Source organism: Trachinotus anak, unplaced genomic scaffold (genome assembly GCF_046630095.1).
Source record: "Trachinotus anak isolate AG129_WGS33_773 ecotype Australia unplaced genomic scaffold, CSIRO_AGI_Tana_v1 ptg000014l, whole genome shotgun sequence".
NCBI classification, from domain to species: domain Eukaryota; kingdom Metazoa; phylum Chordata; class Actinopteri; order Carangiformes; family Carangidae; genus Trachinotus; species Trachinotus anak.
In genome coordinates, this window is record NW_027273865.1 from 14,940,026 (window position 1) to 14,966,426 (window position 26,401).

At 41.6% G+C, this 26,401-nt stretch overlaps 5 protein-coding genes across 12 annotated transcripts in view; 2 read left to right on the forward strand and 3 right to left on the reverse strand.

The window, feature by feature from the left end:
• Window positions 1-142: 142 nt before the first annotated feature.
• On the reverse strand, window positions 143-7,724 carry mre11a (MRE11 homolog A, double strand break repair nuclease). The gene is made up of 20 exons (XM_071495748.1): window positions 7,615-7,724; window positions 6,990-7,070; window positions 6,608-6,740; window positions 6,291-6,451; window positions 6,112-6,199; window positions 5,867-6,008; window positions 5,591-5,705; window positions 5,053-5,238; window positions 4,799-4,970; window positions 4,626-4,706; window positions 4,412-4,541; window positions 4,201-4,301; window positions 3,915-4,085; window positions 3,689-3,748; window positions 3,408-3,579; window positions 1,637-1,723; window positions 1,344-1,408; window positions 1,173-1,234; window positions 910-1,015; window positions 143-621 (listed from the first exon to the last, which is right to left on the reverse strand). The coding sequence occupies exons 2-20, from the start codon at window positions 7,007-7,009 to the stop codon at window positions 580-582; spliced, it is 2,094 nt and encodes a 697-aa protein (XP_071351849.1). The 5' UTR covers window positions 7,010-7,070; window positions 7,615-7,724; the 3' UTR covers window positions 143-579.
• A 105-nt stretch (window positions 7,725-7,829) lies between these two features.
• cep57 (centrosomal protein 57) lies at window positions 7,830-13,384 on the forward strand. The gene is made up of 11 exons (XM_071495749.1): window positions 7,830-8,153; window positions 8,550-8,736; window positions 9,028-9,228; window positions 9,347-9,468; window positions 9,621-9,749; window positions 10,588-10,665; window positions 10,836-10,931; window positions 11,190-11,270; window positions 11,398-11,621; window positions 11,711-11,855; window positions 11,958-13,384. The coding sequence occupies exons 1-11, from the start codon at window positions 8,106-8,108 to the stop codon at window positions 12,141-12,143; spliced, it is 1,497 nt and encodes a 498-aa protein (XP_071351850.1). The 5' UTR covers window positions 7,830-8,105; the 3' UTR covers window positions 12,144-13,384.
• Window positions 13,385-13,470: 86 nt separating this feature from the next.
• On the forward strand, window positions 13,471-18,906 carry LOC139631523 (guanylate cyclase soluble subunit beta-2-like). Its single transcript, XM_071495747.1, has 15 exons — window positions 13,471-14,424; window positions 14,532-14,605; window positions 14,695-14,789; window positions 14,946-15,106; window positions 15,229-15,328; window positions 15,465-15,703; window positions 15,860-15,947; window positions 16,103-16,206; window positions 16,313-16,529; window positions 16,635-16,955; window positions 17,052-17,200; window positions 17,297-17,443; window positions 17,584-17,738; window positions 17,868-18,064; window positions 18,236-18,906. Exons 1-15 carry the CDS (start codon window positions 14,422-14,424, stop codon window positions 18,559-18,561), a joined length of 2,376 nt encoding a protein of 791 aa, XP_071351848.1. The 5' UTR covers window positions 13,471-14,421; the 3' UTR covers window positions 18,562-18,906.
• A 65-nt stretch (window positions 18,907-18,971) lies between these two features.
• Window positions 18,972-24,475, reverse strand: LOC139631526 (putative coiled-coil domain-containing protein 195). The gene is made up of 3 exons (XM_071495750.1): window positions 20,838-24,475; window positions 20,129-20,351; window positions 18,972-19,974 (listed from the first exon to the last, which is right to left on the reverse strand). The coding sequence occupies exons 1-3, from the start codon at window positions 21,172-21,174 to the stop codon at window positions 19,845-19,847; spliced, it is 690 nt and encodes a 229-aa protein (XP_071351851.1). The 5' UTR covers window positions 21,175-24,475; the 3' UTR covers window positions 18,972-19,844.
• Window positions 24,476-24,620: 145 nt separating this feature from the next.
• The window catches only part of dock10 (dedicator of cytokinesis 10), a 63,127-nt gene continuing 61,346 nt past the window's right edge, over window positions 24,621-26,401 (reverse strand). For 5 of the 8 annotated variants that reach the window (XM_071495744.1, XM_071495741.1, XM_071495746.1 and 2 more), the window contains 2 exons: window positions 26,152-26,290; window positions 24,621-25,657 (listed from right to left, as the gene is read on the reverse strand). In XM_071495744.1, the coding sequence (XP_071351845.1) occupies window positions 25,610-25,657; window positions 26,152-26,290 (187 nt within the window). In that variant the 3' untranslated portion in view covers window positions 24,621-25,609. Of the gene's footprint in view, window positions 26,291-26,401 lie in introns of all 8 variants that reach the window. The other 3 variants (XM_071495740.1, XM_071495739.1, XM_071495743.1) reach the window with 3 other exon arrangements.

Below are 26,401 nucleotides of genomic sequence, written 5' to 3' on the forward strand. Positions count from 1 at the left end.
GTCTCACACATCTGCCTTGCTATGCAGCATCTTGGCAATATCCTAATAGTGATAAATGCAAAGCACCTTCAAGTTTTTAACACCCCCCCCCCCCCCCCCCCCCCCCCCAGACCATTATTCAAAAACAAAGAGACAATTAAAATATATGAAAAAACATTTATTATTCCTGAATATCAGAGTACTACAAAGGTCAATGACAAAACCCAGAACTGAACAGTGATGATGTACAGTAGCAGACAATTTGGTAGTTCCTGCTGGTGGCTAGCAAATAAGGATGTGACAACTGCAGATGATGTCCAGTAAGTCTTGTCTGAAAGCCACCTCCACATTGTTCCTTATAGCCTTTAGCTTTCACCAAAACAGATCAATGGATAGTTTCACCCTAAGCAATAGTGACTTACCAACGTAATTATATATTGTCAACATGAGGAAGACTGAGTGCTGAGAAAATTGAAACATGCACTTTGAAGCCCTTCATAACAACACTGCAGCCGCTCGCTTCCTAATTATCACTTATAGATCTTTTTGAAAATCAGCAACATTAACAAATATTATATTTTTTAATAGATGTATCCACGGTTATCTTCGTGAACGATGGCTGGGGCCTTTGAATGGGTTATCCTGAATCAAGGAAAAAAAGACAAAGTGATTAAAATGATTAAAGATAATCAAATGTAGTTCATTTTTGGAGAGTTAATATAAAATGATCATATAATACTAAGCGTAGGGATGTGCAATTTTTGTATGAAATGTAATAGATAGAAACAATCAGGGATTCAGATGAAATTTAATTCCCAAAAAACTATATGGTTACATATAAATACCAATATGTAATCCCACTATAGCACTCAGGTTACCATATATGCACTCAGGTATATGATCATTTAATTTTCATTGATCTCTTGTTACCTCCTCATCATCATCATCACTGTCATCAAATGCAACTCCTCTAGATGACTGGCTCTGGCTCTGTGAGTTGTACTTAGTGAAGGATGAGGATGACGGCGGCGCTGCTCTGTGGTAAGCAAGAGAAAGACCCAGGTGAAAACAAAAAACATCATAGTTTTCAAAATATGAGTCTGTTGGAAGAAAGAAGCAGAGAAAGAATATATACCCTGTGTGTCATTTCTTCTCAGCGTGGACAACAACACTGTAAACGGAAACAAACGTACCTTGAAGGGGGTCGGGCAGCTTTCATTACAGAGATATCTTCATCTGAGTCATCAATGGTCAACTGAAGATAGATAATGGTGAGAACCATGGTTGGAGGATGGTAAAGGCCACATACAGATTAAAAATAAGGTGTCTGTGTGTGTGTGTGTGTGCTCTGTCATTCAACTTACTTCATCTGCTGCGTAAGATGTGGTGGCTTTAGTCCGAGACGACCTCTGAGATGGAGCTTGAAATGCTGAAGAATGAGGTGTAAAGGAGGATGAGAGGTGCATTGAAGGAGGTGTCGAGGTGAAAGCAAAGGAAAAAAGTGAAAGATGCAGAGCGGGGAAAGGTGGTAATAAAGAGATTCATACACGAATAAAATAAAATAAGATTTCAGTGCATTGTCTATGACGTCTCTGTCTGCCATATTAGTGTGTCTACAAATCATCACACTCCCAAAAATGAGCTCACACTCTCCTACCTTGCATAATGCTTCTGCTTTGGGTTGTTGCTGATGATTTCTGGGAACGACCCCGTCCGGCTGGCTTTGGTTCAGAGGTGGCTGCGCCTGAAAGAACAGATGAAAAACAGTGGAACAAGGATTTATGAAGGAATAACTGCACATCATCATTGTGTGCTTTGTTTTACTGTACTGTCACAGCATCTTTGTTCTCTTTTATGTTATGTCAATACACACAGTCTACCACATTCGTGACAGCAGTGGTGAAAGAAGTATTCAGATCCTTTACTAAAAGTAAAAAGTAAAAGAAGAAAATACACCATTACAAGTAAAAGTCCTGCATGAAAAAAGGTGTGAAATTTAGTGAAGGTATTACTGGTTTAGTCCCTATTATCATTATATATTATATGACATCATTCAATTATTTATACTAAAGCAATACACATTTGAAATGTGACTCTGAAGACACTGCATTTGTAAGATGTCAGAAGCCAAAAAGGTTGGAAACCTCTGGCTCAATCTTTAACAATGTGTTGTATTTTAAAAGTTTGTCATATTATTTTGTAAAATATTCATCTTAAAAGTAACGAGTGACCAAAGCTGTCAAATGAATGACTAGACTGGAAGTAAAGAGTAACAAAAAATGGAAATACTCAAGTAAAGTAGAAGAACCCAAAAACTGTACTCAAGGACAACGCTTGAGTAAATGTACTTTCTTTCCACCACTGCATGACAGGAGTAACAGATCAATACCAGTTAATATTAAAACTGTTTTAACATGATTTGAACATCGCTGCATTAAATGTAATTTAACCCAATTTAAATTAGAATTTGCACTGTGTTATTCTAGTGTCACATGCTATTAGAAGACAGTTGCCTAGTTTTTGTGTTGACATATTATGGAAATTACACAAATTACAATAAGCACTTTTAAGTCAGTTCTCTGGTGTAAAAGCTGTGAAAAATGTTCAAATGTAGGTTTCAACCAGCTTTTACCTGGTTTAAACATAATTATCCTAAACTAATCGAGCCCCAGCAACTGTAGCTTATCCCCAAAGTCCTTTACAGTCACTGTGTTCTTCTTTTGTGCTTTTTATTGTGAAACGCCTGTAGTGACATACTACAGCGACAGCTGTAACTCATCAACTGACTTTGAATTAGGGTTGATATTTGTTTAAGAGTGGACATTGTCCCTGGATTATAACAGTGATTAGCCAAAGGTTCAAAAGAGAAAGTATGTAAACATGGTCTGAAGACTTTTGACTGCCCTCTGCTGGAATTTAAGAAACATGTCACTGAAAAGTACCAATGTTGTCAGTTTAAGTGAGGCTCATGCACATGAAAGAAACTCATTATTGTTTGTCTTAAATTCCACATTATAATCTTACTCAGATTATCAGATGATCAGTTAATTTATTAAATAGATCTAACCCATTAAATCAATAACTATTGTTCTAGGCTGCCCACCTATAGATTTACTTTCTTGTCAACTGATGTCTGTTAATACCTTGCAATTAACTAGTGTGTACACAGAGCCTTAGCATTGCTAATTGTCCATATTTCTGCATTACCCTTATATAATAATCTAGTGAGCAGTCACTGATATGTGTGTGTATGTTTGACGTAATCTGCCACTCAGGCACTCAGTGGTGTGTTTGCTCTGAGTCACTGCCTGGCACTAAGCCTTAAGCATTATTGAATAAACCTTCAGAAAATCTATTTACTACTGTGTATCTCTCTCTGTGTTTCTATTCTCACTTCATGTTCGTGACAGAAAGAACTGATAACTCACCTCTCCCCCTCCCCCGGCCACCACGTCCCCTGCCTCCTCGCCCTCGGCCTCGCGTGGGGGGAGGGAATGGGGCTGATTCCTCGTCAGAGTCCATAGTAACATCAGCAAATTCGTTGGATATATTGGCGTCATCACCACGCTCCAAGCGATGAGCTTTGGCTCTGTTGATAGCCTGACAAATAAATCAATCAATAAATAAAGTGAAAGACGGGAAGAGAGAAACAAACTAACAAACAAAGGTACACAGCAATTTCAGGCCTGTGTGCATTCGACACACTTACCTCTCTGATTTCATTCTCCTCTTCAGTTGTGTTCTTTTTGGAGTCTCTGAATCGTTTGACCTGAAAATATAAAAATTTGCTAATAAAGACATACACACTGAAACACACTGATTGAAAACATACAGACTCATTGAAAACTGCTTTATTCATAAAGTTTATTATCATTAGTATCATGGAACATTTTCGTCATTTGCTCCACTCCCATTGCATGCTCCACCTCCCTTACCTCTGCATCTATATCCTGTTCTGTAGTTACTCCTCTGGCCTGGAGGTGGCGCTGTGTCTTCTCTAGCTGATAAGTGATGAGCTCCTGGATGGCATCTTTCTCATCTTTGTCTACAAACTCCTGAATGGCCTTCCCCATGCCCTGCTCGGTCAGCAGGGACAGCTGTACTGTCTGTGAAGACACGCAGACACATTTTTCTTGAGAATACCCTGTAGAAACTGTACGTGAAAATAAGTGTCATGACACCCTGTCAATATGTGAAGGTAAATCCACGTATGTACAGTACCTGTTCGGTTGCCTCAAAGTACTTTTTAACCAGGTCTTCCACTCTTAGCCCCTCAACTGCTGTGGTTTTTAAGACCTTGCCATAGTCAACAGTGACCTCATCTAAAAAAAAACAAAAAACAAAGATTCAACCATGTCAAATATACAATACTGTACATCCTTCTATGATGTATACTGTAGGTCCTTTAGTGTGTATTTGGTCCATGCCAGACCTTTGATGCCCTCCTTTTGCTCACGGCGTCTGAGAAAGTGAATGATGTCTTTTGGGTTGGCCACACGGTCCACAAACTTCTGACTGAAGCGAGAGGTGTTGAATGCCTCAAAACCTCCACTGTAGTCCACCTGGGGACAGCAATGAGGTTGAAGAATTTGATTGAAGTGTGAATGTGAAGGTGTGTGCACATACTAAAAATGTGTCCTTCTTACCCTGAGGCGAATAAGAGGTTTCTCAGGGGTGAGTGGACATCCAAGTCTGTCTCTCTCAGCTTCTTCTAACATCTCTACGACCTACAGAATGGCACAGAGAAAGATAAGGTAAGACAACTGAGCTACGAGTATTAGACTGGACTCTTTATGTTTAATGGTGACTTTAGGTTTACCTTTGCATAGCACAAGTCCTCCACCTTCTTCATGACCTGGGGAGTATCAGGTGTGAAGAGGTCTTCGTAGTCAGCCAGCACCACATCCTGGATGAAGAACTGACGCACTGTCTTTAAGGGGATCTTCTGCAGGTTCATCTTACGACCCTTCACCCTCAGCAGCCCGATGTGCCTAGATACACACAAATAGTGGTTTAGCTACTTGATCATGACCTTGTGTGTGCGTGTGTTTGTGTGTGTGCATATATTTGTACTTCTTGGTAGCCTCTCCAGGGGACAGGGAGGTCGCTACAGAGCTGCCAGGCTGGGTCACATAGAAGAGCTGTTGCTCATTTCTGGTTGGTGCTATCAAACATTCGTGCTCGTGACCCCACACCACCAGGTCAAGAAAATCATCCAGGAACTGCTCAGGAATATAGTTTGTGGGACCATGCTTACTCCTAGACAGAACACAGACACAGGAAAGATCAAACAAAAACCCTCACACTTGAGATCATGCAGTAGAGATTTGCACTGGAGATATACCAATATATATCAAGGTATGATAAGCCAACCTATTATTCACCCTTTTAAAAAGCTCTTTGATTTTCAATGACATAATTTAACTTCCCTCCCCATGCATATCCTGCTTTCTGACATGATGATCAGTTGGAGATCGAGGTATAGAGTATGTGTAAGACAGGCTTTGGATTACATTTGCTCCTTGAATGCTTTGAAATGTGTTATAAGACTAAAATTTACAGTTCTTTCTTCCTAATGGATTTCCAGCGACATACACATGCATACACACACCTGTTCTGGTGGATCGTGAAGAGGTTAAACCACTCATCTTGGTCTTCTCTGGGGCGAAGCATGGTTACCTGGTTGTTCACAAACATCCTGTACAAGCGCTCATCTGGGATAGAACCTACACACACACACACACACACACACACACACACACACACACACACACACACACACACACACACACACAGGATTTAGACTGAATCAGCAGCATTTTCAGTCATCACTTTTATATGAACCCTAGAAGAATGCACTGAAAGATTATACAAAATACACACTTACCAAGACCATACAAGGCCAGCTTGGTGCTGCCTTTCTGCATGAGAATGGGACTAATCTCTATCCTCTCCACTGACTGGGAGTGACCAAAGTGATTGACAAGACCAGAAGCACTTAGCAGATCCAGCGCACACAGACCTTCAGCCTTGGGGAAAGAAAGACACCATTGCAAACGATAAAACATACAAACACACATGATTGCATATTAGTGTCATATAATCATTTCTCTAATTCTGGAAGCAACTCACCCCGGTTGGGTCATCATGGTTGCCATGAATGCTGAACACAGGAATAGAGATGTTCAGGTTTTCATCCTGATAATTAACCCAGGGAAACCTACAACACATTGACATAAATATAACATTAATAAAACATTCATTCAACAGCAATGGTAGGAAGGGGTGGGTTAACAGGCAGAGGGACTGACTGGGTTGTGTTGAAGTTGATGGTCTGGTCACTGAGGATGTTGAAGTGTATGGGTGATTCTCCCATGCAGAACTGTCTGAGCATAGTGATGCAGTTGTGGAGGCATCGGCGTGATGGCTTGTTCTCGTGGAACAAATCTCCACCCAGCAGGATGAAATCCACCTGCAAGCAAATCAATATGCAAAAAGAAATCAGAAGGCCTTTAAGACTTTGGTCTTTGTGGTTGTCCATTCAAGCAGATACAGATATACATATTTATTTATGGATGAGTCATCCAACTGACCTCATATACAAACACATCAACCAACATCTATGTACCTGATTTGACTTGGCACATTTTAGAATCTCATTAAGTGTGTTATAAGAGTCACTGCCACGGATAGCATCCTTCTCCAGGTAACCAAGGTGAACATCTGTGGCAATCAGGATCTTGAAGGTATCTTCATCATCTCTTTAAAAAAAAAAAAAAAAAAAAACAGAACACAATGCAATCAATAAAAAGAAACTCAGCATTTAGATTTGATTATTCTGAACCTTCCTGGATACACCTGTACATCATACAGCATTGTACATGGCCTCAATATAAACTTAATTTATTATTCAATGGGATATTTTAGGAGCTCTGTTGATAAACAACCTGCACAATCACAACATACTTGTTTTGATTTATTCTTTTATTTTTTTATTTAAACAGACTCACAAGGTGCTCTCCAAGGACATGATGATGTGGTCAAATGAGCGATCTGTTTATGCCAGACAGGTTGTCACCAAAAGCCTTCTCCTGCAGATAAAACATATAGCCCTGAACATATTGTCTAAAAATAATTACAGAGGTGCTTTTGAAATCAATTTCAGAGATGCTACTACACCACAAATGCTAATAGAAATGTTTATTTTATATATTTAGATAAAGCAAGAAAATACAGCATATAACAGTTAAGTAAAGAGTTAAGTAAATGGGAACTGTCACAGAAGCATTAAAGTATTTCTTGTCAGAGTTTCAATAGAAAGTCACATTTTTAATACCAGGTTGGTCGAACAATAAACACATACATTATAAAGCATTATATAATATTGTGTGATCGCTAGCTAAGTAATCTGTTAGTAAAGTAGTAGCTAACAGTAACATGTAACCGAGTGGTGAGTTAGCTTTCACTTATGCTAGAGGCTCTATGGAGCAAGGAATTAATGCGATAACTAACACGAACTAAACATGTGTTTGCACACTGGCTTGGTCTAACCTACTGTTAATGTGTCCGTGTAACTTTGATTTAATTGTTTATCATAAGCTACAAAGTAGAAAAAAATCATAGCTAGCTACCCACCTCCTCTGAAGTCCCACAACTACCTAACTTGCCATGAAATCCCGGCAAGTCTTGCAAACCTCCTCCCCACCCCTCACAAAAGGCTCAGGGTAATTGTAGTTTTACCAAGAAGCACCGCCGTTCTAAACTGTAGACTCACCGCGAAGGAAAAAACTACACTTCCGGTTTAGCCAGCGATGTGCATTTGTTTTGCGACACCGTGCTCGCTGTCTCTCAAAGATAGCGCTAAGGTGTATGTGCGCAATGTCTGGCGGGCCAGGCTGTGGTAATATGATTCACACCCCTCAAAACCCTGAGTGTGTAGCTTTCCAAGTGATGTTTTCCCTTCACAACCCATGTTAGCACTGGCGGTTCTGGAAACAGCTAGCAAGCTGTCAGTCGTAATCAGTAGAGTTTCACTGTAGTTTTACTTTACGCTAACATTAGCATAACTTGCACATTTTACGCCCTGGTTCCGCACAGGAGAGACAGACAGGATCGGCTACGTTTCAATGGAGACTCTGTCAAAAACACCCGCTGCTGATGCTACGCGGGAGAAGGTAGCTGTTCCAGCTTCTTAATTTCACTTAAAAGCAATAATTAAATCTGTTTTCGACTGTTAATATTGACCATAGAGTTAGCTAAACTACCTAGCAGCAGCTGCTACAACTCTGACCTGTAAGTTTCACCTTAATGTGTAGTATTTGACTTGAGCAGGACAGACACATCATGGTATAACTTTGAGTTCAATTTGAGCAGGAATTTAAGGTTTTAACTCGTATTTATTCCTCTTTCTGTACTTCATTTATTGTCCATGCATGTGATGGCTTGCTACACTACAATATATCCCTCACTGATATATTGTATATGACAGTATTGAAGATATACTGGAGACGTCTAATATTCGCCATATACTGTGGATGCTGTTCGACATTTACCCATGTTTTTCTGTGCAGGAGCTCTGTCCACCACCACCTCCCAGTGGAGTAGTGTCTGACAGCCTGTCTCTGCCATCTTATAAAGAGTATCCTGCTCACCGTCCCTTCATCAGCACACTTGTGCATCACACAAGTCGAGCACGCACACATCAGCCATGTCACCCACCATCACCCAGTAAGGCATTCCCAGAGACCAGCAGTAAAGGTAAATTTAGTTTGTGCAGCTGTCTCCGAGTGTGGGATGTATTCCCTTTACAATATTTCCATTCAGGTATTGTGGTGTTTCAGAGCTCCATGGTTACGTGTGTAACATGATGCTGCACTACCTGAGTGTCTCAGCTTCAATGACATCTATGAAAACATATCTTATTACACTGTCTGTAGCCATGCCCTGAGTACGTTTGAATCCTATCAGTGTACACCTATATACATCACGCTCTTATATCTAACCTCTCGCTCACAATTCACATGTGTGTGTCTGTGTGTGTGTGTGCAGCGATCTTATCTGCCTTAAGGAACCTCCAGGAGAAGATCAGGAGGTTGGAGTTGGAGAAGGGACGTGCAGACCTTGGTCTGCAAACTGTTGGCAAAGATGCATCACGCACACATCTACAGAGTGAGAGAGTCACACAGAGACTCTTAAATAATCAGGCAGACACAGAGAGAGAAATGAGTGAGCCATCCAACTGTAACCAAGGTGAGTATACGATTAAGATATAATGATAATAATGTCATAACCTTGTCAATGACTTCTTTCGTTACCTTGCATCTTGTTATTTTTATTCCTCTCCCTCCTTCTCTGTGTCTTCTTGTAGTGTTGATCAGCCACCTTGCTGCTGCAGAGTCTCGCTGTGTAAAGCTGGAGCGACAGCTGGATCACATGAGAAGGATGTTGCGTAATGCCAAGGCAGACAGGACCAGCCTGGTCAAACAGCAGGTTCACCCAGAGTTTCATTGTGTCATAGGCTGTGATATAGAGTAAAGACTCTTCACTTAAAAGTAAACAAAAAACATATCTTTAAGTGAAAGGCTGCCACATGTGAGTGAGTATATTTGTAGATTTATATTAATTGTTCCTCACGCTGTCAGGTTTCCATAGGTACAGCCAAGTCAGCCGATCAACAGCCGGACACAGTTTCTGAACATGCTCAGTTGGAGAAGCTGGAGCGACTGGAGCAGGAGTATCTCAGGCTAACACGTACACAGAACAATGCTGAGGTACATATATAAAGACAGAGTGAAATGTCAGTAGGAAAATGGGACAAGAACATGTACTGACCTTACTGAGCCTCCTAGGTGCTGTGCTCTTATCACTGTCAGGAGGAAGAGCATATTGTCCATTTCCATAGCTTTGCCAGTGACACATAAAACTGTATATTTCTATGCAGACTGAATGACGCTAATTCCTCAAGCTAACCCGCACCCTGTTTTCCTGCAAACAAAACATGCATAAGTAATAACTTTCAGAATTTCAGTTAGAACCAGACAGAAATACTTGTAGCCCCAAAAAACAGACATTATCCCAAAATCTAGGGCAATGGTCCCAAACCTGTGGTCCGCAGAAAAATCTGAGGGGTCACAAGTTGACTGAAAGGAAAATGATTTAATTTTCTGACTTTTTCACTTTTTCTCATGAAGTCCAGGATACTTTGCCTCTTCAGGTCTGTGAAAATCCTACAAATTTGGGAAAAGTCATTCTTTGAACTGCTAAAGTCCACACAAGAGCTATTACCTGTGATGAGGGGTCACAAGTCAAATGGGAACCACTGTCATAGGACAACCTCTCTTAGATCATTTCGGAAGTTACAAGCCTGGATGTTATCTTCGATTCTGATTTTAACATCACACATCAACCAAAATCAACCAGATCGACCAAAACATACTTTTATATCTCAGCAATATTGCCAGGGTATGACCTTACTTAGCCAGAATAATAGCAAACAGCTAGTTCATGTTGTAAGTGCTGTGACAAGTAAAAAGAATATAAAATAATATTTCAATTATTCCTCTTATTATTAATACAGTAATGATGACTGTGTGTGTCTGAATGTGTCAGATGAAGATTCGTGAGTTAGAGATGAAACTGCAGGAGGAGGAGCACCAGAGGAAGCTCATCCAGGATAAGGCCAACCAGGTGTTACCATCTTCTTCCTTGTAGTCACTATTTGCTGGTTGTAATTTTTCCTTATATCTCAAAGGAAGTTTTACGTATGTAAATGTAAATGTTGAAATGCCTACACACACACACACACACACGCTTACACAATCTTTTTGTATGTGGCGTTTTTTTTTTCCATTCCTCAGCTACAGACAGGTTTGGAGGCCAATAGGATCCTGCTGCAGTCAGTGTCACCTTGCCTGTCCACCAGACAGTCCAAAGAGAAGAAGTCCAACTCACGGGTAAAGACCTTCACAGCTTCACTGGAGTGGTTCAGGGTTTTCTGTTTTTCGTGAACTGAGAATGTCGCTTTCCCTTTTTATAAACAAATGTTTGAACAAATGTGACAAGACGGTTAGTACATGTGTGAATGTCACATTCAATCAAGTAGGAAAAACAATTTAAGCGCACTTGTTCGAACATCTTGATAAATTCTTAGATTTCCCTGCTTTTCTGTCTGTGGATCTTACTATAGTTTATATTGATTTTTCTCTTCCCAGAAATCTTCGCCAGAGCAGTCGTCCTACACACAGCCTCACTATAGACTGAGCCTCAGAGATGTGCCTTTTGTTGCTGGAACGGTATTATGGTCATATGTGCATTCGTGGTTTTAGTGCTGGAATGGAATGACATTTAGTTTTCAGTGCTGCACTTTCCTTACACTGGTTCTCTGTGTCTCTCTCTTCCTTTCTCCCACCTGGATTTCAGTCAGTGGGCTGCAGCCACTCAGTCCGAGCAAACGTCCAGTCAGTTTTGTCTCTCCTGAAGCGACACCAGCCACACCTCTGCAACAGCCGCGTCCTCTCCAACAACACAAACGGCTATGAGACATTCAGACATTCAGACAGTTCCTCTTCTTCCTCCTCTGCAAGTGGGGAGGAGCTGTCAGAGCTTCTGCAAGCACTACAGGAGGAGCTGCGGCTCATGAGCTTGTGAGTGGAGTTGCGTAGTTTGATCAGGAGGGAATTGCTTATGAAAAGTGCCCCATTTTATTCTGTGTGTGTGAATGTGTGCGTTGCAGGGAGCAGGACGAGTTGATGAGGCAGGTGGAGGACAGTGTGTCTGAACAGGAGAGAGGAGAACTTCAGAGGGAGCAGGAGAGGCTGCTGCTGAAAATGGAGCGGAAGGGAGAGCAGATCAGTAAACTTTACAAACACAAATCACAGGTAGGTTTTCACGCAAAACCAATTCAGGTCACTCACAACCACATTGTAAGATTCTGTTTTGCTTTGGCTCCTTTCCTTTACCTTTCGTCGCCTCTCTTCTAGATAAAGAAGTTAAGAAAGGAAGTTGGTTCTAGGCCTAACAGTAAGAACGAGGTAAGAGTGACCACCACAGTGTCCACAAGAGGTCGCTCTGCCGGAGCAGTCAAGGTGAGACCAGGAGAGAGAAGCAAGAGGAATCTGAGGCTGCTGAGGGACATGAAAGCTCTGCAGACCTCGTTACGGACCTGAACCTCACCGGGACATAAACACAGCAAATAAGGCTAAATTTGTTGGTGTTATCTGTGACCATTACTTCACCATCAGCTCAACCACTGACCGAAAACCACTACATGAACATGACAGACAAGCTTGTGTAAAGCAAGTGTATTCGTGAACATTTGACCTATTTTTCATGAGAAAGATATATTTTTGATATATCAGGAACACTGTAACACATGTGAAAACACTGTGTACTTTAAACCAGACTTCAGTTGTCTTTACTAGTCCACCCAAAGTGCATTAGTGATTAGTCATCTTAGTGTCAAATGGCTGTTCAGAACATTTTAAAGGATGAAAGAAAGTACATTTTTGTTCATGGTGCATGCTGACTCAAACATCTAGCTGGACTGATTTTTTTTTTTGTATATTGATGTTTAAGTCTTTAAGCAGCAGATGGCATCAAAATTCATAAGCACAACTTACTACAGCTACATGTATGACTGATCCAGTAAGCTAGAAAGATTTTTTAATGTTTCATACATTTGGTTTTCATTTAGTTTTCGCTTTCTGGGCATGGAAACAAACTTTACAGTAATGGGCAACCTGGGTGTAGGAATCCCAGATAGTTTAAAAAAATGTCATGATGCTAAAACATTCCTTGGTTGTTTTAAATATTCATAAAGTGGACACAGTAGCCATTGGTAGTGTAAAGAAACCGCAATGATTGAACAGAACGGTACATATTTCTGTGTTTTGATTAGCGTGATGATGTGCTTAAGGACCTAGAAACCTAAAAAAATACACCATACTGTATTTAGTTAAAACGACTGAATTCCCTTGATGTGTCATATCAGACTCTCTGTATGTGCACACGTGTTGTGTGTTATGATCATATTTGTATTTATCTCTACTAATGTATGTGGGAGGATTTTGTTATCATATTTTTGAGTGAACATGCCTTTCCCAGAGAATCGTGATTATGTTTGCATATAACCAGTCTTAGATGTTTTTTGTGGCTTAGCTGTTTCAGTGACAAAGAGATTATGCATTGGCAAACAGCCATGGTCCAGTACTTGCTTTAATTTTTTGAAGATGTTCCAACGATCCCCTGTGCCCTTGTGCCCTTTTATCTGCACCCTGCTGTGTTGCATTTGAGCGGCTCCTGTTTGGCTCTCCACTTTGACAGATTTGTCTTCTCCACCTTTGATGCTGGCTTCATGACGTCAGTAGACATCAGACCTCAATAAAATCACAAAGGCCTTAAAACTAAACTAATCTGTGTTGAGCATTCGTATGCAGAACCATATAAACAAACATCTTACTCACAATGGAACAAAATCAAAGGAGAGTTGATTCCTGTGACTTTTATTGTTTATTATCTGGTGATGTGACGCATCTGATGAATTACAACTCATCAAGAGTGTACTGTTTACATGCATAAGTCAAACATAACTGACCACACAGTCACATGAGAGGGTTCCCACTCTTTTAAGAGATGATTCATTGCTTCTCTGATCCTCTAAGTCTCTGAACTCTACTGCTCTCTTTAAAATGCAGGCTGTGTGAATTTCAACCGGATTAAGTGAACTGCTTATATTCTTCGTCATTTGGAGAAAAAAAAGTGGTGGGGCTCCGTGAGGTAGGCTACAGTTTCTACTGATCAATAGGCTATGATCCCAGAACACAGAAATTTTGTTTCTTGATATTAAAAATATATAAGGAAAATTAATTAATTAGTTAATTAAATAATTTTATATCATGAGAGCAGTGGGGGTTTTTTTTAAGATGGTCCTATTTGTTCAGTTTCATCAAATCACCCATAAAGTCTTTGATACCCGAAGATTGAAAAGAAAGATGTTGGGAGTCTATTATACAAACCGCAGTAGTCAAGCAATATTCACAAAATGTTGTTGTGGAAAAGGTGTCTCTGCCACTTATCTTACACGATACTTTAATAATAGATTATTTCTGAAGTCCCCATACAGATTATTTATGACAACCTGACCGTGTCCCGCCCGGAGAGGCTGCAGGTTTCAGCACCAGGCTGGACTGGACAGCTCCCGATGGATGAGGTCTCCGTCCCCGGTCTGTCTGTCTCCGTCTCCAGCTGTGTCCCACACACGGTCTCCCTACAGTCAGAAACTGCAGCTCAACCCACGGGATTTTCTTAAAGCCAGTGGGGACATCGTCATCCAGGGTTTATGGCCGGGCGTGGGGCTTGCGCGGGGCGCGGATGAACGATGTGACGAAGATACCCTGAGGGAAAACGTGGCAGGCGGACGAACTGCTCTTTAAACTTGGCAAAGATATGGTAGGCTGCTTTGGCAGAGTTTCGTTTTCGTTGCATTGTGAATTGCTGGAGCTGTTTTGATCAGGATTGAACCGCACTCCTTGATGATATGCTCCCCCTCTCCACAGTATGGATTTATTAACAACTGTTTGAAATCGCTGGTAGTTGAGAAGTTTGGCGAGGAGACGTGGGTCAAGCTCAGGTAAAAAAAAAAAAAAAATCCTTTTATTTTATTAGTGTTTATCCGCTTTAAATTCCTCCTAAAATCATCATCATCATCATCATGGACAGGGATGAAGCTGGAGTCCAGGACACCTTCCTGACATATGAAGTCTACAAGGATGAGATCACCATGCAATTAGTGGCAGAAGCCTGCAAGCTTTTAGGTAAAGTGTTACTATTTTGTTTTGTTTCATATGTAGTCTACAAGCGGGTTTAATCTTGATCAGTTTTAAATGCAAAATAAATCAGTGTGAATCTGATCTGGTCTGAATCTAAATCTTTCTCTATCCTGTTTTTGTTACTGTTTTTTTTTTTTTCAGGAGCAAAGCCAGAGGTTGTCTTGAGGCAGTTTGGAGAATATTTCTTTGAGTTTTGCAAACGCTCTGGCTATGATCACATGCTGCGGACTTTAGGGGGAAATTTGTTTGAATTCACTGAGAATCTGGATGCACTTCATAGCTACCTCGCCCTCTCCTACAAGGTGCCCGCTCCCAGGCCTTTTCATGTGCTTTTGTATCTTATTTTTCTCATTTTATGTCTGTTGTGTGGCCATGAGGAGAAAACATTGATTTATGATTCACTGCTTGATTCTTGCTCTTGCAGGAGATGAACGCACCATCATTTCGGGTGGAGAGGAACCCTGATGGCACCATGCTTCTCCACTATTACTCAGACCGCAGAGGACTGTGCCACATTGTTCCTGGTAAATGAATCACATCCTCTGGAGTAAATGACAATTCTATCTGTGTCCTTTTGTATTATTCTCATAATTTTCCCACCATTTTATTGCTTTTTTTTTTTTTTTTGTTCAGAACAAGTGACAGTACTCTGTTTTACAGGAATTATTGGAGCTGTTGCTAAAGATTTTTTCAACAGCGACATAACAATGGAAATTGTCAACCAGCTAGAGGAGCTGGAGAGAACTGGGAAGAAGGAGCACGTGGTTTTCCTGGTCACACAGTGGCCAGCTGTTGCTGCTCGGTCCAGTGTGCGCAGCAGTAAGACTGGACCTTTTTCAAGGACCAAATCCCTCCAGCCTTTGGCTAGCCGACATAATGCCATGATCTGGATTAAAGAGGTTAAACTAATGATCTGTGTGACAAGCTCTGCATGTTTAAAAAAAAAAAAAAACATTTTGTGAAGCTATATATAGAGGCTGAGTGGATAAGAGTGGACAAAAAACATTACATGACTGATCATGGTGAAATTCTAACTCTTCCCTCTCTGTCCTCAGCCTCTTCATCAAACCAGATCCAGTATCAGTTTCTCCATGCACAGGAGTCACTGGGAGATGATTAGGGGGCTGGTTCGCCTTGGGAAGGGTACACACATCCGGAAACAAGCATACACATTAAGCCAATGTCAATAGTAGCTAGTTTCATGCTTTGTACAACTGACAGGCAACAGGATTCACATATGTGTATCTTTATTTGCATATAGTTAGAAATCTTTACCCCTCTTTTTTCTAACCATACAGGCAAACTACTGAGAGGCTTTGAACCAGTCTACCCCACGACCCTTAACATTGATCTGAAGACTTTCTGCCATGCTTTTCCTTTCCATATTGTCTTTGATGAGCAGGTAAGAAATTACAAATACGGCTCTATACAGTAAATTTTAGCAGGGATTTGTAGGTAATTGTGTCATATTAAATTAACTGGAGTGATCCTGGTGGTGTCTGAGGCAGCTAGTGGTACACCAGGCCGGGGTGAACCTCCAGAGGATCGTCCCTGGGCTCCAAACCATGAGTATCCATTTGGACCAGTACTTCAGCATCGTGCATCCTGAGGTCACCTTCACCATCTCCAGTATCAGGAAGTTCATCAACAGCCACTTTGTCCTGCAGACACGCAGGGACATGATGCCTGAGGCATGGGAGGACAGACCTATGCTGCAGCTCAGAGGTAAAGGACAAAAAATGAAATAAATCTGTTCAGTATTTGTCATTTCATTATCGCCAGCAACTTAAAATAAGCCTTTCTTCATTTTTCTATGTCCTCTGTTTCCAGGTCAGATGATCTGGATGCCCTCCCTGGAATGTATGCTCTACCAAGCCTCTCCTCTGCTGAGAAGCCTTCAGGAGTTGGAGGAGAGAGACATGCACATTTCCGACATCGCCCCGCATGACGTCACCCGCGACCTCATCCTGCTCAATCAACAGCGACTGGCGGAAATCGAGCTATCCAATCAGCTGGAGAGGAAGAAAGAGGAGCTCCGCCTCTTGTCTCAGCACCTGGAAGAGGAGAGGAGGAAGACGGAGAACCTGCTGTACGCCATGCTGCCCAAGCATGTGGCCAACCAGCTGAAAGAGGGCAAGACAGTGGAAGCAGGTTAATGAAATGCAAATACTAGAAGTACTGAGCGATCAGAGTGTTTGTGTCTATAACTGTGTCTAATAAACTGCTGTGTGTTTGTGCATCCTATAGGTGAATTTAAAGAATGCACCATACTGTTCAGTGATGTGGTGACCTTCACTAATATCTGCTCCCTGTGTGAACCTATCCAAATCGTCCTTATGCTTAACTCCATGTACCTCCGATTTGACCGACTCACAACTGTGCACAATGTTTACAAGGTAGATACAACAGATATAATCTTCTGACACAAATACACAGGAAAATCACACATTTCATTTTTCTAGTCCTACTTTTTTAAATACTTATCTTCCCAGGTTGAAACTATAGGTGATGCCTATATGGTAGTAGGTGGGGTTCCCATACCAGTCTCCAGCCATGCTGAGAGGGTGGCCAACTTTGCCCTGGGTATGATTTTGGCTGCCAGGGAGGTTATCAACCCAGTGACAGGAGGACCCATTCAGGTGCAAGAATGCTTGTGCTCCATTTCTCAAATACATGTCTTGATATTTTGCCATCTGATGAGCTGAGGAAAATGTGATTTGTGCTAAGTCTTCTTGCATGACAACAATAAGTGCTTGTCTTGCTTCTCTGTTCGTTTTAGATCCGTGTGGGTCTCCACAGTGGTCCTGTACTGGCAGGTGTAGTTGGGGAGAAGATGCCTCGCTACTGTCTGTTTGGAGACACTGTCAACACTGCCTCTCGCATGGAGAGTCACGGCCTCCCTGACAAGATCCATTTGAGCCCAACTGTCTACCAGTGAGGAAACGTGCATTCAAGCATGAAAACAAATGCACTCATAGGCATTTTGACAGACACTGTGAACCCTATGATGTCTCCTTCCTGATTATCACTTTTATTTTGACATCCTCAATCCATGTTTCTCAGGGCTTTGAAGAAAAAAAGCTTTGTTATCCAGAAGCGAGGCGAGATTGAGGTGAAGGGAAAGGGCAGGATGACCACTTACTTTCTTGAAAGAAACCTAGGAGTCAGCGAGCAGCAGATTATGGGTCTCTCAGACCTAGAGGCTGGGGCTGGACAGCAGGACAGCCAGATGAACTACCAGCCAGATCTCCACAGACCAGGTCTGTTTGCTATCTGACAAGTTCTACTAATTCTAATTCTACACCTTCTGATTTACACTGCACTCTTTAAACTGATGAACCAGGGCTTTTAACTAACACTGTTTTGTTTTTTATTGTCCTGAGGCCTTTATATACAGAATCAATCTGACTCACTTTTTCCCTCCGTTGTAGCTTTTCAGCGGCAGCGCAGAGATGACCTTTGCTTGATCCCTATGGAATATGGAGACAACCTGAGTGAACCACCGCTGTCAACACCTACGTCTGAGCCCCAGACCTGCACAGCCATCAAGCCCCGAGACTCAGAGAGCTACGGAAGCCTGCACACTGATGATCAATCAGAGGATGGAGCACTCGATCAGTTAAAAGATACAGATGAATTTGGACAAACAGGAGTGAGATACACAGAAGAAGATGTGGATGGACTGGAGAGTGATGCTGCTGAGGAAACTAACACTCGAGACAAACACACCCGAACCAGGTTCTGTGTGGTCCTGTGAGTTGGTAGTTACTTGCTGAATGGTGCAGCGTGTTTAAGTCATGCCGTTGTTATTGAACACCATTCGTTGAGAAGCTTGTAGCTAATATTATTCTCACTATGTAGCTAGTTTTCTGTACTGTCATTGTTTCCCTGTAGTAAATATGTGATACTTTGAATGCTGCTGATCAAAATTTATATTAAAGGTTAAGTTAACGGCATGTGCTTGTAATTCCTGCAGAATATGACTAAATAATAAATGTATTTGCCCTGTCAGTGACTGGCTCCCAATCCTATGAGTACAGAAGGTAAAATGTTTAGTTAAGTGTGGCATTTGTTTTCATGCAATACAGTGAAGGATCCCCATGCTTGTTTATCAGGTGCATTCAAACCAGTAAAATCTGCAGTTTATCCAACTACAGGTGAAAGTGAAGTTCATTTGCTGTATGATTATTCTTTAATTAAAAAACACAAACATTTTGGCTAATACTTTTCTCAGTGTGCAGGCTCCTGAGTTTCAGCTAACTCTTGCAACTCTAAATGCAACTGTACATCCTGTACATACATGACTTATATATCACTGTATTATTTAGAAATTTTAAACTGACCCACTATGGGTTAGAGTGAGATATGATTTTAACACTAAATGAGCTTCTCAAACTTTATAAGACACATAACACTGCACATGTCACAGGTAATAGCTTACAATGACTGTTAAAGCGGCCTAAGTTTCATAGACGTATGCCACACACTGGTTTATTTACAAGGAACCTTCCAAACATGAAAGCAGAGACTATAGTGTGTGATTTGGACTAAAAGAATGCCACGTGACAGGACACATGTCTAAACACACACGACTCCTTGACTACCCATTTCAGTTTACAATGTGAAAAGAAACAAAAGATGAATAAATAATGAGTCTGATGTTGCTCACGAGGCCTGAGTCAGGTGACCACAGCTGTCCGTAAAAGAGCTGTCACCTGCAGGTGTATGTCTCACTCCAAAATGACACCACAGGTCAGGAAGAGGAGTCCAGACATCTGATCCTCGCTGCAGAGGGCCCCGCGCCTCATCACTGTCGGCCAGGCCTGCATTGCAATGGGCAGATGAAAACAACCCCTGTAACTAGAGTCTTCTGTTTGTGTGGTCAGGTGTGATAAAATCAGTCTGCTGGCTCACTCACTGAGAGCCCAGTCTACTTTGACCTAGATGAAGAGGCTTAACCGGGTTCGGGCCACAAAGGCTCAGTTCATGTCATGTCTGCATTTTGTCCCATGGCCACGTCCAAATTATTTAAAAGTTCCCTCAGGAGTCGGTCTCAGTTATGGAGGCCAGTTCAGTGATTTTAGGCTCCTCCTGGTGTTTGGTCAGAACTGGACGGTTGGTGTAAATGTCATCCACAGGTAGAAGGAAGGTGACAGTTTTTACCTTGGCCCTGAAAAGTCAAAGAAATCACAAGGGTTATATGGCTACAAACCTGCAATTTAGGAAAAGGTGCATAAGGCCATGAGTGATCAAATTTAAACCCAACTTTATTCAAGAATGTTGCTTCAAAGTGACATTTGTGGGATTTAAATGCCTCTCTGTACCTGTTTTTGTGGACGTATTCCTGCAAGGAGTGTCTGTTGGTAACCTTTCCCACTTCTCCTCTAGCTGGGTTACCAAAGATGCTATTCCCATGCTGGATTTCCTCTTGTAGTCTTCCCCATCCAGAGTCACTCCGTCGTGTCCTGTCCGTCCTTCCCTCTCTCATAGTCACCCCAGACAGGTTGGAGCTTATGGAGTACCTCCGGACAGTCATGATATTGTTCTCTGTGAAATAACAAGAACATGATGCATTGGAATGAATTTGATTTCATGATGCACAGATAGAAAAGGGGAGAAAACACGGGGGGATTTTCTGATGTCTCATTTAAATTGTATGGTGTCCTTCTAGGCCAATTTAAAAATGTGATAACTTTGCACGTATTACAATAATGCATGATTTTCTTGTCCTTTCTCAATTTGTGTTGTTTTGCTGTTTCTATGAATAGTAAGTGCTTTCTATAAAAAAAAAAAAAAAAAAACATTCATTAAAAGGCTAATGAGTTGCATTATGGGATCCAGTGTTTTTGGAGTTTGGCCCATACTGAGGACTAAAATGGCATCTCGGCTCTTGCTGTTTAGATTTGGACTATTTTTAATCTAATCTCTCCTTTAATGTCTTTTAATGACAGTGCTCCTTCTCTTAATCATAGTTGTGGTAATTCAATGGCACTCGCACAACCACTTGTGCTGAAACAGGCCCTCAGCTCTTACCCTTGTACTGTCCCTCCAGGACCGGCGCAGACACATTTCGTCTCAGGCTCACATAGGGGTTTTCCTCCATTCCTCCCCGCTGCTCTGCTGCCGGAGACGCCGACCCGGCTCCCCCCAGCACGGTCCCCAGCGACCGCTGAGCGTCGCCCCCCCGCAACTCGCGGTTCTCCGCCTCCAGCTTCTGGATCTCATCCCGCATCTCCATGATGACCTGCGCCAGGCTGCGGGTGCTCTCCATGGTGCTGCGGTTGCGCTGCCAGAACCACGGCTTCCCGAAAACCGGCGGGGAGTCGTGCAGCAGCAGCAGCAGCTCACCGTGCTGCTGGGGTTTTAACATGCTGCGGTCCCGCTGCTGTGTGCCTCTGTCTGTTGTGTGTGTGTGTGTGTGTGTCTCTCAATCTCAGTCCAGATCTTGTTCTGAGAGAGATTATGTCGCCTTTCACCACTTATACAGCCGAAAGGGCTCCGGTGATCAGCTACCAGCAGCACACAAAGGATGTTTTATTTATCAGCCCCGGCGTCCAGTTTCAGGAAAACTAAGCAGGGGTCGGAAATGAAATGTGCACTGCTCAAGAGCTTGAATGGCAGGGGACCCAGTGAAACCTGCAGGAACTCTGAAGAAGCTATGAAGTTTCGACGGCTTTAAGCTCTTACATCGTGTCTCAGACTAAGAATAGATGGGAGAGATCAGATTTTTTTTTTTTTTTTTTTTTGGCACCCCAAACTTCTTCTCCTCTTGTAATCCTCATGTCTCTGCTGGGATTACAATATCCTGCCTCTAAAATATTAATTAAGTCAAAAATGGAGGAAATAAACAGAGAAAAAGCCACCTTTTCAGTCACTGTTTTCTGTTCCCAGTGATGCCGAAGATCAAGCATTTAAAAAAGTCAACTGGATTCATTGTACAAGTATAAATTGGATTTATGTCTTTTAAAGGTACACATTTACATTTAAGAGCCCATTCACAGTGAGGTTTTATTTATTTCACTCAGAAGACAGACAGACAGACAGACAGACATTTGGGTTGGTTGGCCTCTAATTTAAGCCACTAAATAAGTGGTCCTCTGTCTCATGAATATGCATGCTGTTTGATAAAGGCAGAGGTCGGAGGTAACCCAATGATGACAGGCAGTCTTGGGGAAAAAAAACATGAAAACAAAACAGGCGTTTGATAAATAATAGAGACGGAATCACTGCAAAAGACATCAAATACAGGCAGGCTGCTCACAAAGGAGCAAATTACAGATAATTACACTCAATGAGGTTTCCACAGCCGGATTGTTTGGTCAGGTGCTGCAAAAGAGCCCATGTGGCCACAGGTTGTAACCCGTAATGAATAGACCAGACAGTCTCTGAGCACACCTGTAGCTTAGCTGGTCTGACTCCAACATAGAGTGAGGTATAACACTGCCAGCACACTTCCAGATCATATATAATAAATTATAAAATATTGTCAGGCAGAGCCAATATCAATCAGGTCAATATGAGACATTGTGCCGACAGCGCAACCAGGTTTTGTCGTCTGTGACCTGGACTGAATGGTGCTGGCTCAGAGCAACCTGACCCTACCAGAGTCTAGGCCAGTGGGAGGGAGACAGGCGCACATAAGCCGGTTGGTAAAGGAGAGAAACCCAATCGGCCCCGCTTTCTGGTTCACAAAATAGGCTACAGAGAGGGAGGGAGGCAAGAGAGATGAGACTTTAGGAGGAGAGAAATACTGAGTGGCTAGAAGGAAAGGAGTTTGCCAGGAAAAGGTACTTTAGGAGGTCAATGGGACTCAATCTGCTGCAGCTCAGGTGTGCAACCACAGAGGGAGAGTGAGGAGACAGATATAAATGTGTCCACTGTCTTGTCAGGCAGAGATAAAGACAGCTAAGTGGGAGAGACAGAGGACAGCATGTTGTCTTTCACCACCAGCTGTATGTTTAAGGCCACTTAACCTCTTTTTATGTGCAGTGCTCCATTGCCAGGCTTAGCATCAATAAATAAACAACCACTCTGCTGCTCCCTCTCTGCATGGTCAGTAATTATACCCAGCTATTGGAGAAAAAAAAAACTAACCCAAGATCCCATGTCAGAGCACACACTACATTTTCATGTCATTTCACTTTCAATAAAACCTCAACCATGCGTTTTATACTCTTCAGTAGCTTCTCATAGTGCATTATCATAAGTATTGATACTGCAGATATAACTGGAGCACAGCAGACTACACCAAAGATCATTTCAGATATGGCCTAGTAGATGCACACAGAAAACTGTATGTAAGGGAGTGTCAAAACACGGCTACTTTGCTAAGAAAACTTCTGAACTAAAATATGGCATATTAAAATTCCACATTAGGGCACCAGAGGGAGGAGAAACAACATTTAGCAAAACAGTTAATTAAGTGAGTGGAAAAAAAAAACACAGACGATTCAAAAACCCTATTATAACTGTTGTCAATTAAAACAAAATCATTGTCTTTACTAAGTCCTATTTCCAATTGGCACCCTAGCTGCCAACACACTAGTAAAATAGTCTGGTTGGGGTGTCAGTTGTGGTTGCGGTGGAACATAGAGTGAAGATTTAAAGCACAAAGGAAAACAGAGCTCCAGGGTAAACACGATGGAGACTGAAACAGAGAGCCCAAACAACAGACAGACACAGAGCAGTGGTGGTGAGAGCCTCTGGGCTCCATCAGATCAAAACAAACGGCTCAGATTGTGATTCATTTGGCTACTGACTGTGTGCAGTGACCCCTCTGAGAGTGAAAAGGAAATCAATGATCCAAAACAAAGGACTGGGCTTTTGGAGTCTGTCCATCCATTTCATGCTGTACAACAACAGTAATCGTGCCTGTATGAGTTAAAAAAAAATTTGCTGAAACTCCCGCTGTCATACGTTTAATATGCAAAGAAAAATATTTTTACCTATCCACAGCCTTTCAAAACGTATACAGGGCACTTCTGTCTAACACTGACAATTTTGCATATGTCAAGGCACTGTCCTTGTGACACTGATGAAGGAGGGAGATGTCATGACAGGCTGACCTTCAGCCAAATGCCTTTTCTTGTGGTCAAAAACAACCCTGACCTCCCTTTTCTGTTTGCTTTGATGCACCAGAGCCTTTTCATCTTTTACACTGGCCTTTTTAAGGCTAAGTGCCACTGCATATATTAAGTTACTCTAGTGTCATTTACTCTTTGAAGAAAAGACAATAAGACAAAGAGAAAGACAGACAATACAGATCACAACCACAAAGGAGATAGATGTAAATTTACTATAGTTTCACTCATGACAAATACTATCGATCTACTGTTGTCTCGCTGCTAATATCTATACTACTGTATGTACTAAAATATAGTTGTTATTAGATGATGGATCTATCCATTGTCTTCTTCACCATGGACTGATTTTCTTCTCTGTTTCACGCTGCGTTTGCTCATTACACATTTCTGTTTCATACATTTGTGAGGGATCTCATGATTGTCTATAATTAGCTGTTGTCAATGGACAGGATATGAGAAAGCTGCTGTGCACAGCTGCAGCCAAGGCACAGTTTCATTTCAGAAAGCTATTTTACCTCTTTCAGCATGATCGGACACCTGGGCTGATGCAATTGGCATAAGTATTGTAGTGTATATATATATATATATATATATATATATATATAGAAGGGTACTCTAAAGGTATGATGCAATGTCCTGTGAAAGAATAGAAGACATACAATTGGAGCAACACTGACATCAGGACACTGGATGAAGACACGCTGAGGAAAATGACTGAAGTATAATCATGAAATTTGGACATAAACAAAATTTTATTTAAATGTTATACATAAAACTTTAGTTTTTGTTCTTTTTTTTAATTCAGCTAAACAAATATTTATATATTGTATATATTTATAAAAAGAAACATTTCAAACATTTTAAATATTAATATTTCTTATTTACAATTCAAAACAGTACAGGAAATAATAACAGTAACAATGCAATTTCAATCATAAAAATGTTACAAAACATAATTTTTTGTTGTTTTGATTTGAAAATTGGGAAGCTGATATTTCCAGGATGTTAGCAAGGATAAAAAGTAGCAATGTGGAGCTGCTCTACATTCAAACAGGAACTGGAGGTGCGTTCAACTCCTCATATTGTTGGTTAATGGAGACCTGTATTCAAATATTTTTGTTTTTCACATTAATCATCTTTAGATAGTCTGAAGTACGATGCTACTCCACAGAAAAATGTAAAAAGTCATCAAAATGCACCAGAAAGCTATATATTACATACACAGCTGAACGCACCCCAAGCTCAGTAAGGTCACTGTTCTCTAAAGGGACAGGGTTGTGGAGAGAAGGCGCATGTGTTTGTGTGTTTGTGTGCATGTGTGTATGAACATATGCACTGTAATGTATTTGTCTGTGGGCGTGTCTGTCAGTATGTAAGCTGATGAATCAGTTGGCAGGGCAGGGGAATCCATACAACACGTGGATCGAGTCTCTACAACCAAAAACAAACAGTAGCTAACAGTCCAGCAGCCTGGCCTCTACTGCAGATAGTCAACGTTCAACGACAGGACTACAGACTACCACGACCACAGTCTACACACTTCTTCCCTTGTTTTCTCTACACTCAGCATCGGTCACAGTTCCACTAACCCGCTGCTCCCTGCAGCAGGAAACAAGCAAATGAGCCACTCTGCAGGCTCAGACTGGCACTGCACAAACATTCAGGAGAAAAAAAAAAATGCTCTCCCTGGCACAGAGAATTCCTTGTGAGTCTATTGGCCATTCAGTAGGCGCTGTGCCGTTCCGTTCCTGGTTGTCTTGTATGAGGAATCTAGACAAGAGCAAGAATAAAAAAGCTTGCATTGGAACAGGAAGATTCAAAAAGGAGCTAAGTATCAAGACTGGCAGTTTGGCTCTGTTTGGCTGCAGGAAAGCTAAAGTGGGGAAAGCAAGTAGCAAGCTGAGAAGATGTCTTTCACAAGGGAATCTGATGACATGACGTACCAGTCTTAGAAAGAGTGGACAGAGAGCTGTTAGGGAGAGAGGTGGCACTGGATGCAAGAATGTTTTTTTTGAAGCTGCAATGAGAGAAAAAAGTAAGGAAAAAAGTAAAGAGAACGATGAGGTCATAAAAGAAACTGATGAAACCCATGAAAATGCAATATCTCATAAAATAATGCATAGGTAAAGATGGTGCTCGTTTTGCCATGCAACTGAATTGGCAAAAAAAAAACCAAAAAAAAAAAACCAATGTAAAAATAAAGACTACAGTGGAGCAAAGGAGACTGTACGTTTGGACACTCATTGGTCATTGCATAGTGAGACCTGTTCGTTCATGATGCCAGACAGCTCAGTCAGCATGTCTCTGTAGTGAGCTCTCATCTCCTCCTGGTACTCCAGCTGGTCCTCCTTGATCAGACGCTCATTCACATCCAAGGCCTGACCGCAGGCTTCTGCAAACTGCCTGCAGGGAGCAAATGAAGCTTGTCTCATTCCTCATGCTGTGAATCATGTCACTGAATCTGACCTTTAAAAGTTTCTTTTTTTCATAAAGTAACGTTGTCAAAATTGATTA

Coding starts and splice junctions, on each gene's coding strand:
- LOC139631526 (XM_071495750.1), bottom strand. CDS start 21,174: ATGTTAAAACCCCAGCAGCACGGTGAGCTGCTGCTGCTGCTGCACGAC. Junction 20,352..20,837: donor CCTGGAGGGACAGTACAAGG/GTAAGAGCTGAG, acceptor GTTATTTCACAG/AGAACAATATCATGACTGTC. Junction 19,975..20,128: donor GAATACGTCCACAAAAACAG/GTACAGAGAGGC, acceptor TTGACTTTTCAG/GGCCAAGGTAAAAACTGTCA.
- cep57 (XM_071495749.1), top strand. CDS start 8,106: ATGGAGACTCTGTCAAAAACACCCGCTGCTGATGCTACGCGGGAGAAG. Junction 9,469..9,620: donor CCAGCCTGGTCAAACAGCAG/GTTCACCCAGAG, acceptor TCACGCTGTCAG/GTTTCCATAGGTACAGCCAA. Junction 11,856..11,957: donor TTTACAAACACAAATCACAG/GTAGGTTTTCAC, acceptor CCTCTCTTCTAG/ATAAAGAAGTTAAGAAAGGA.
- mre11a (XM_071495748.1), bottom strand. CDS start 7,009: ATGTCCTTGGAGAGCACCTT. Junction 6,009..6,111: donor ACCATGATGACCCAACCGGG/GTGAGTTGCTTC, acceptor TCTTTCCCCAAG/GCTGAAGGTCTGTGTGCGCT. Junction 1,724..3,407: donor TGGCCGGGGGAGGGGGAGAG/GTGAGTTATCAG, acceptor CTGTTCTTTCAG/GCGCAGCCACCTCTGAACCA.
- LOC139631523 (XM_071495747.1), top strand. Junction 16,530..16,634: donor ACCTATGCTGCAGCTCAGAG/GTAAAGGACAAA, acceptor CTCTGTTTCCAG/GTCAGATGATCTGGATGCCC. Junction 17,201..17,296: donor CTGTGCACAATGTTTACAAG/GTAGATACAACA, acceptor TTATCTTCCCAG/GTTGAAACTATAGGTGATGC.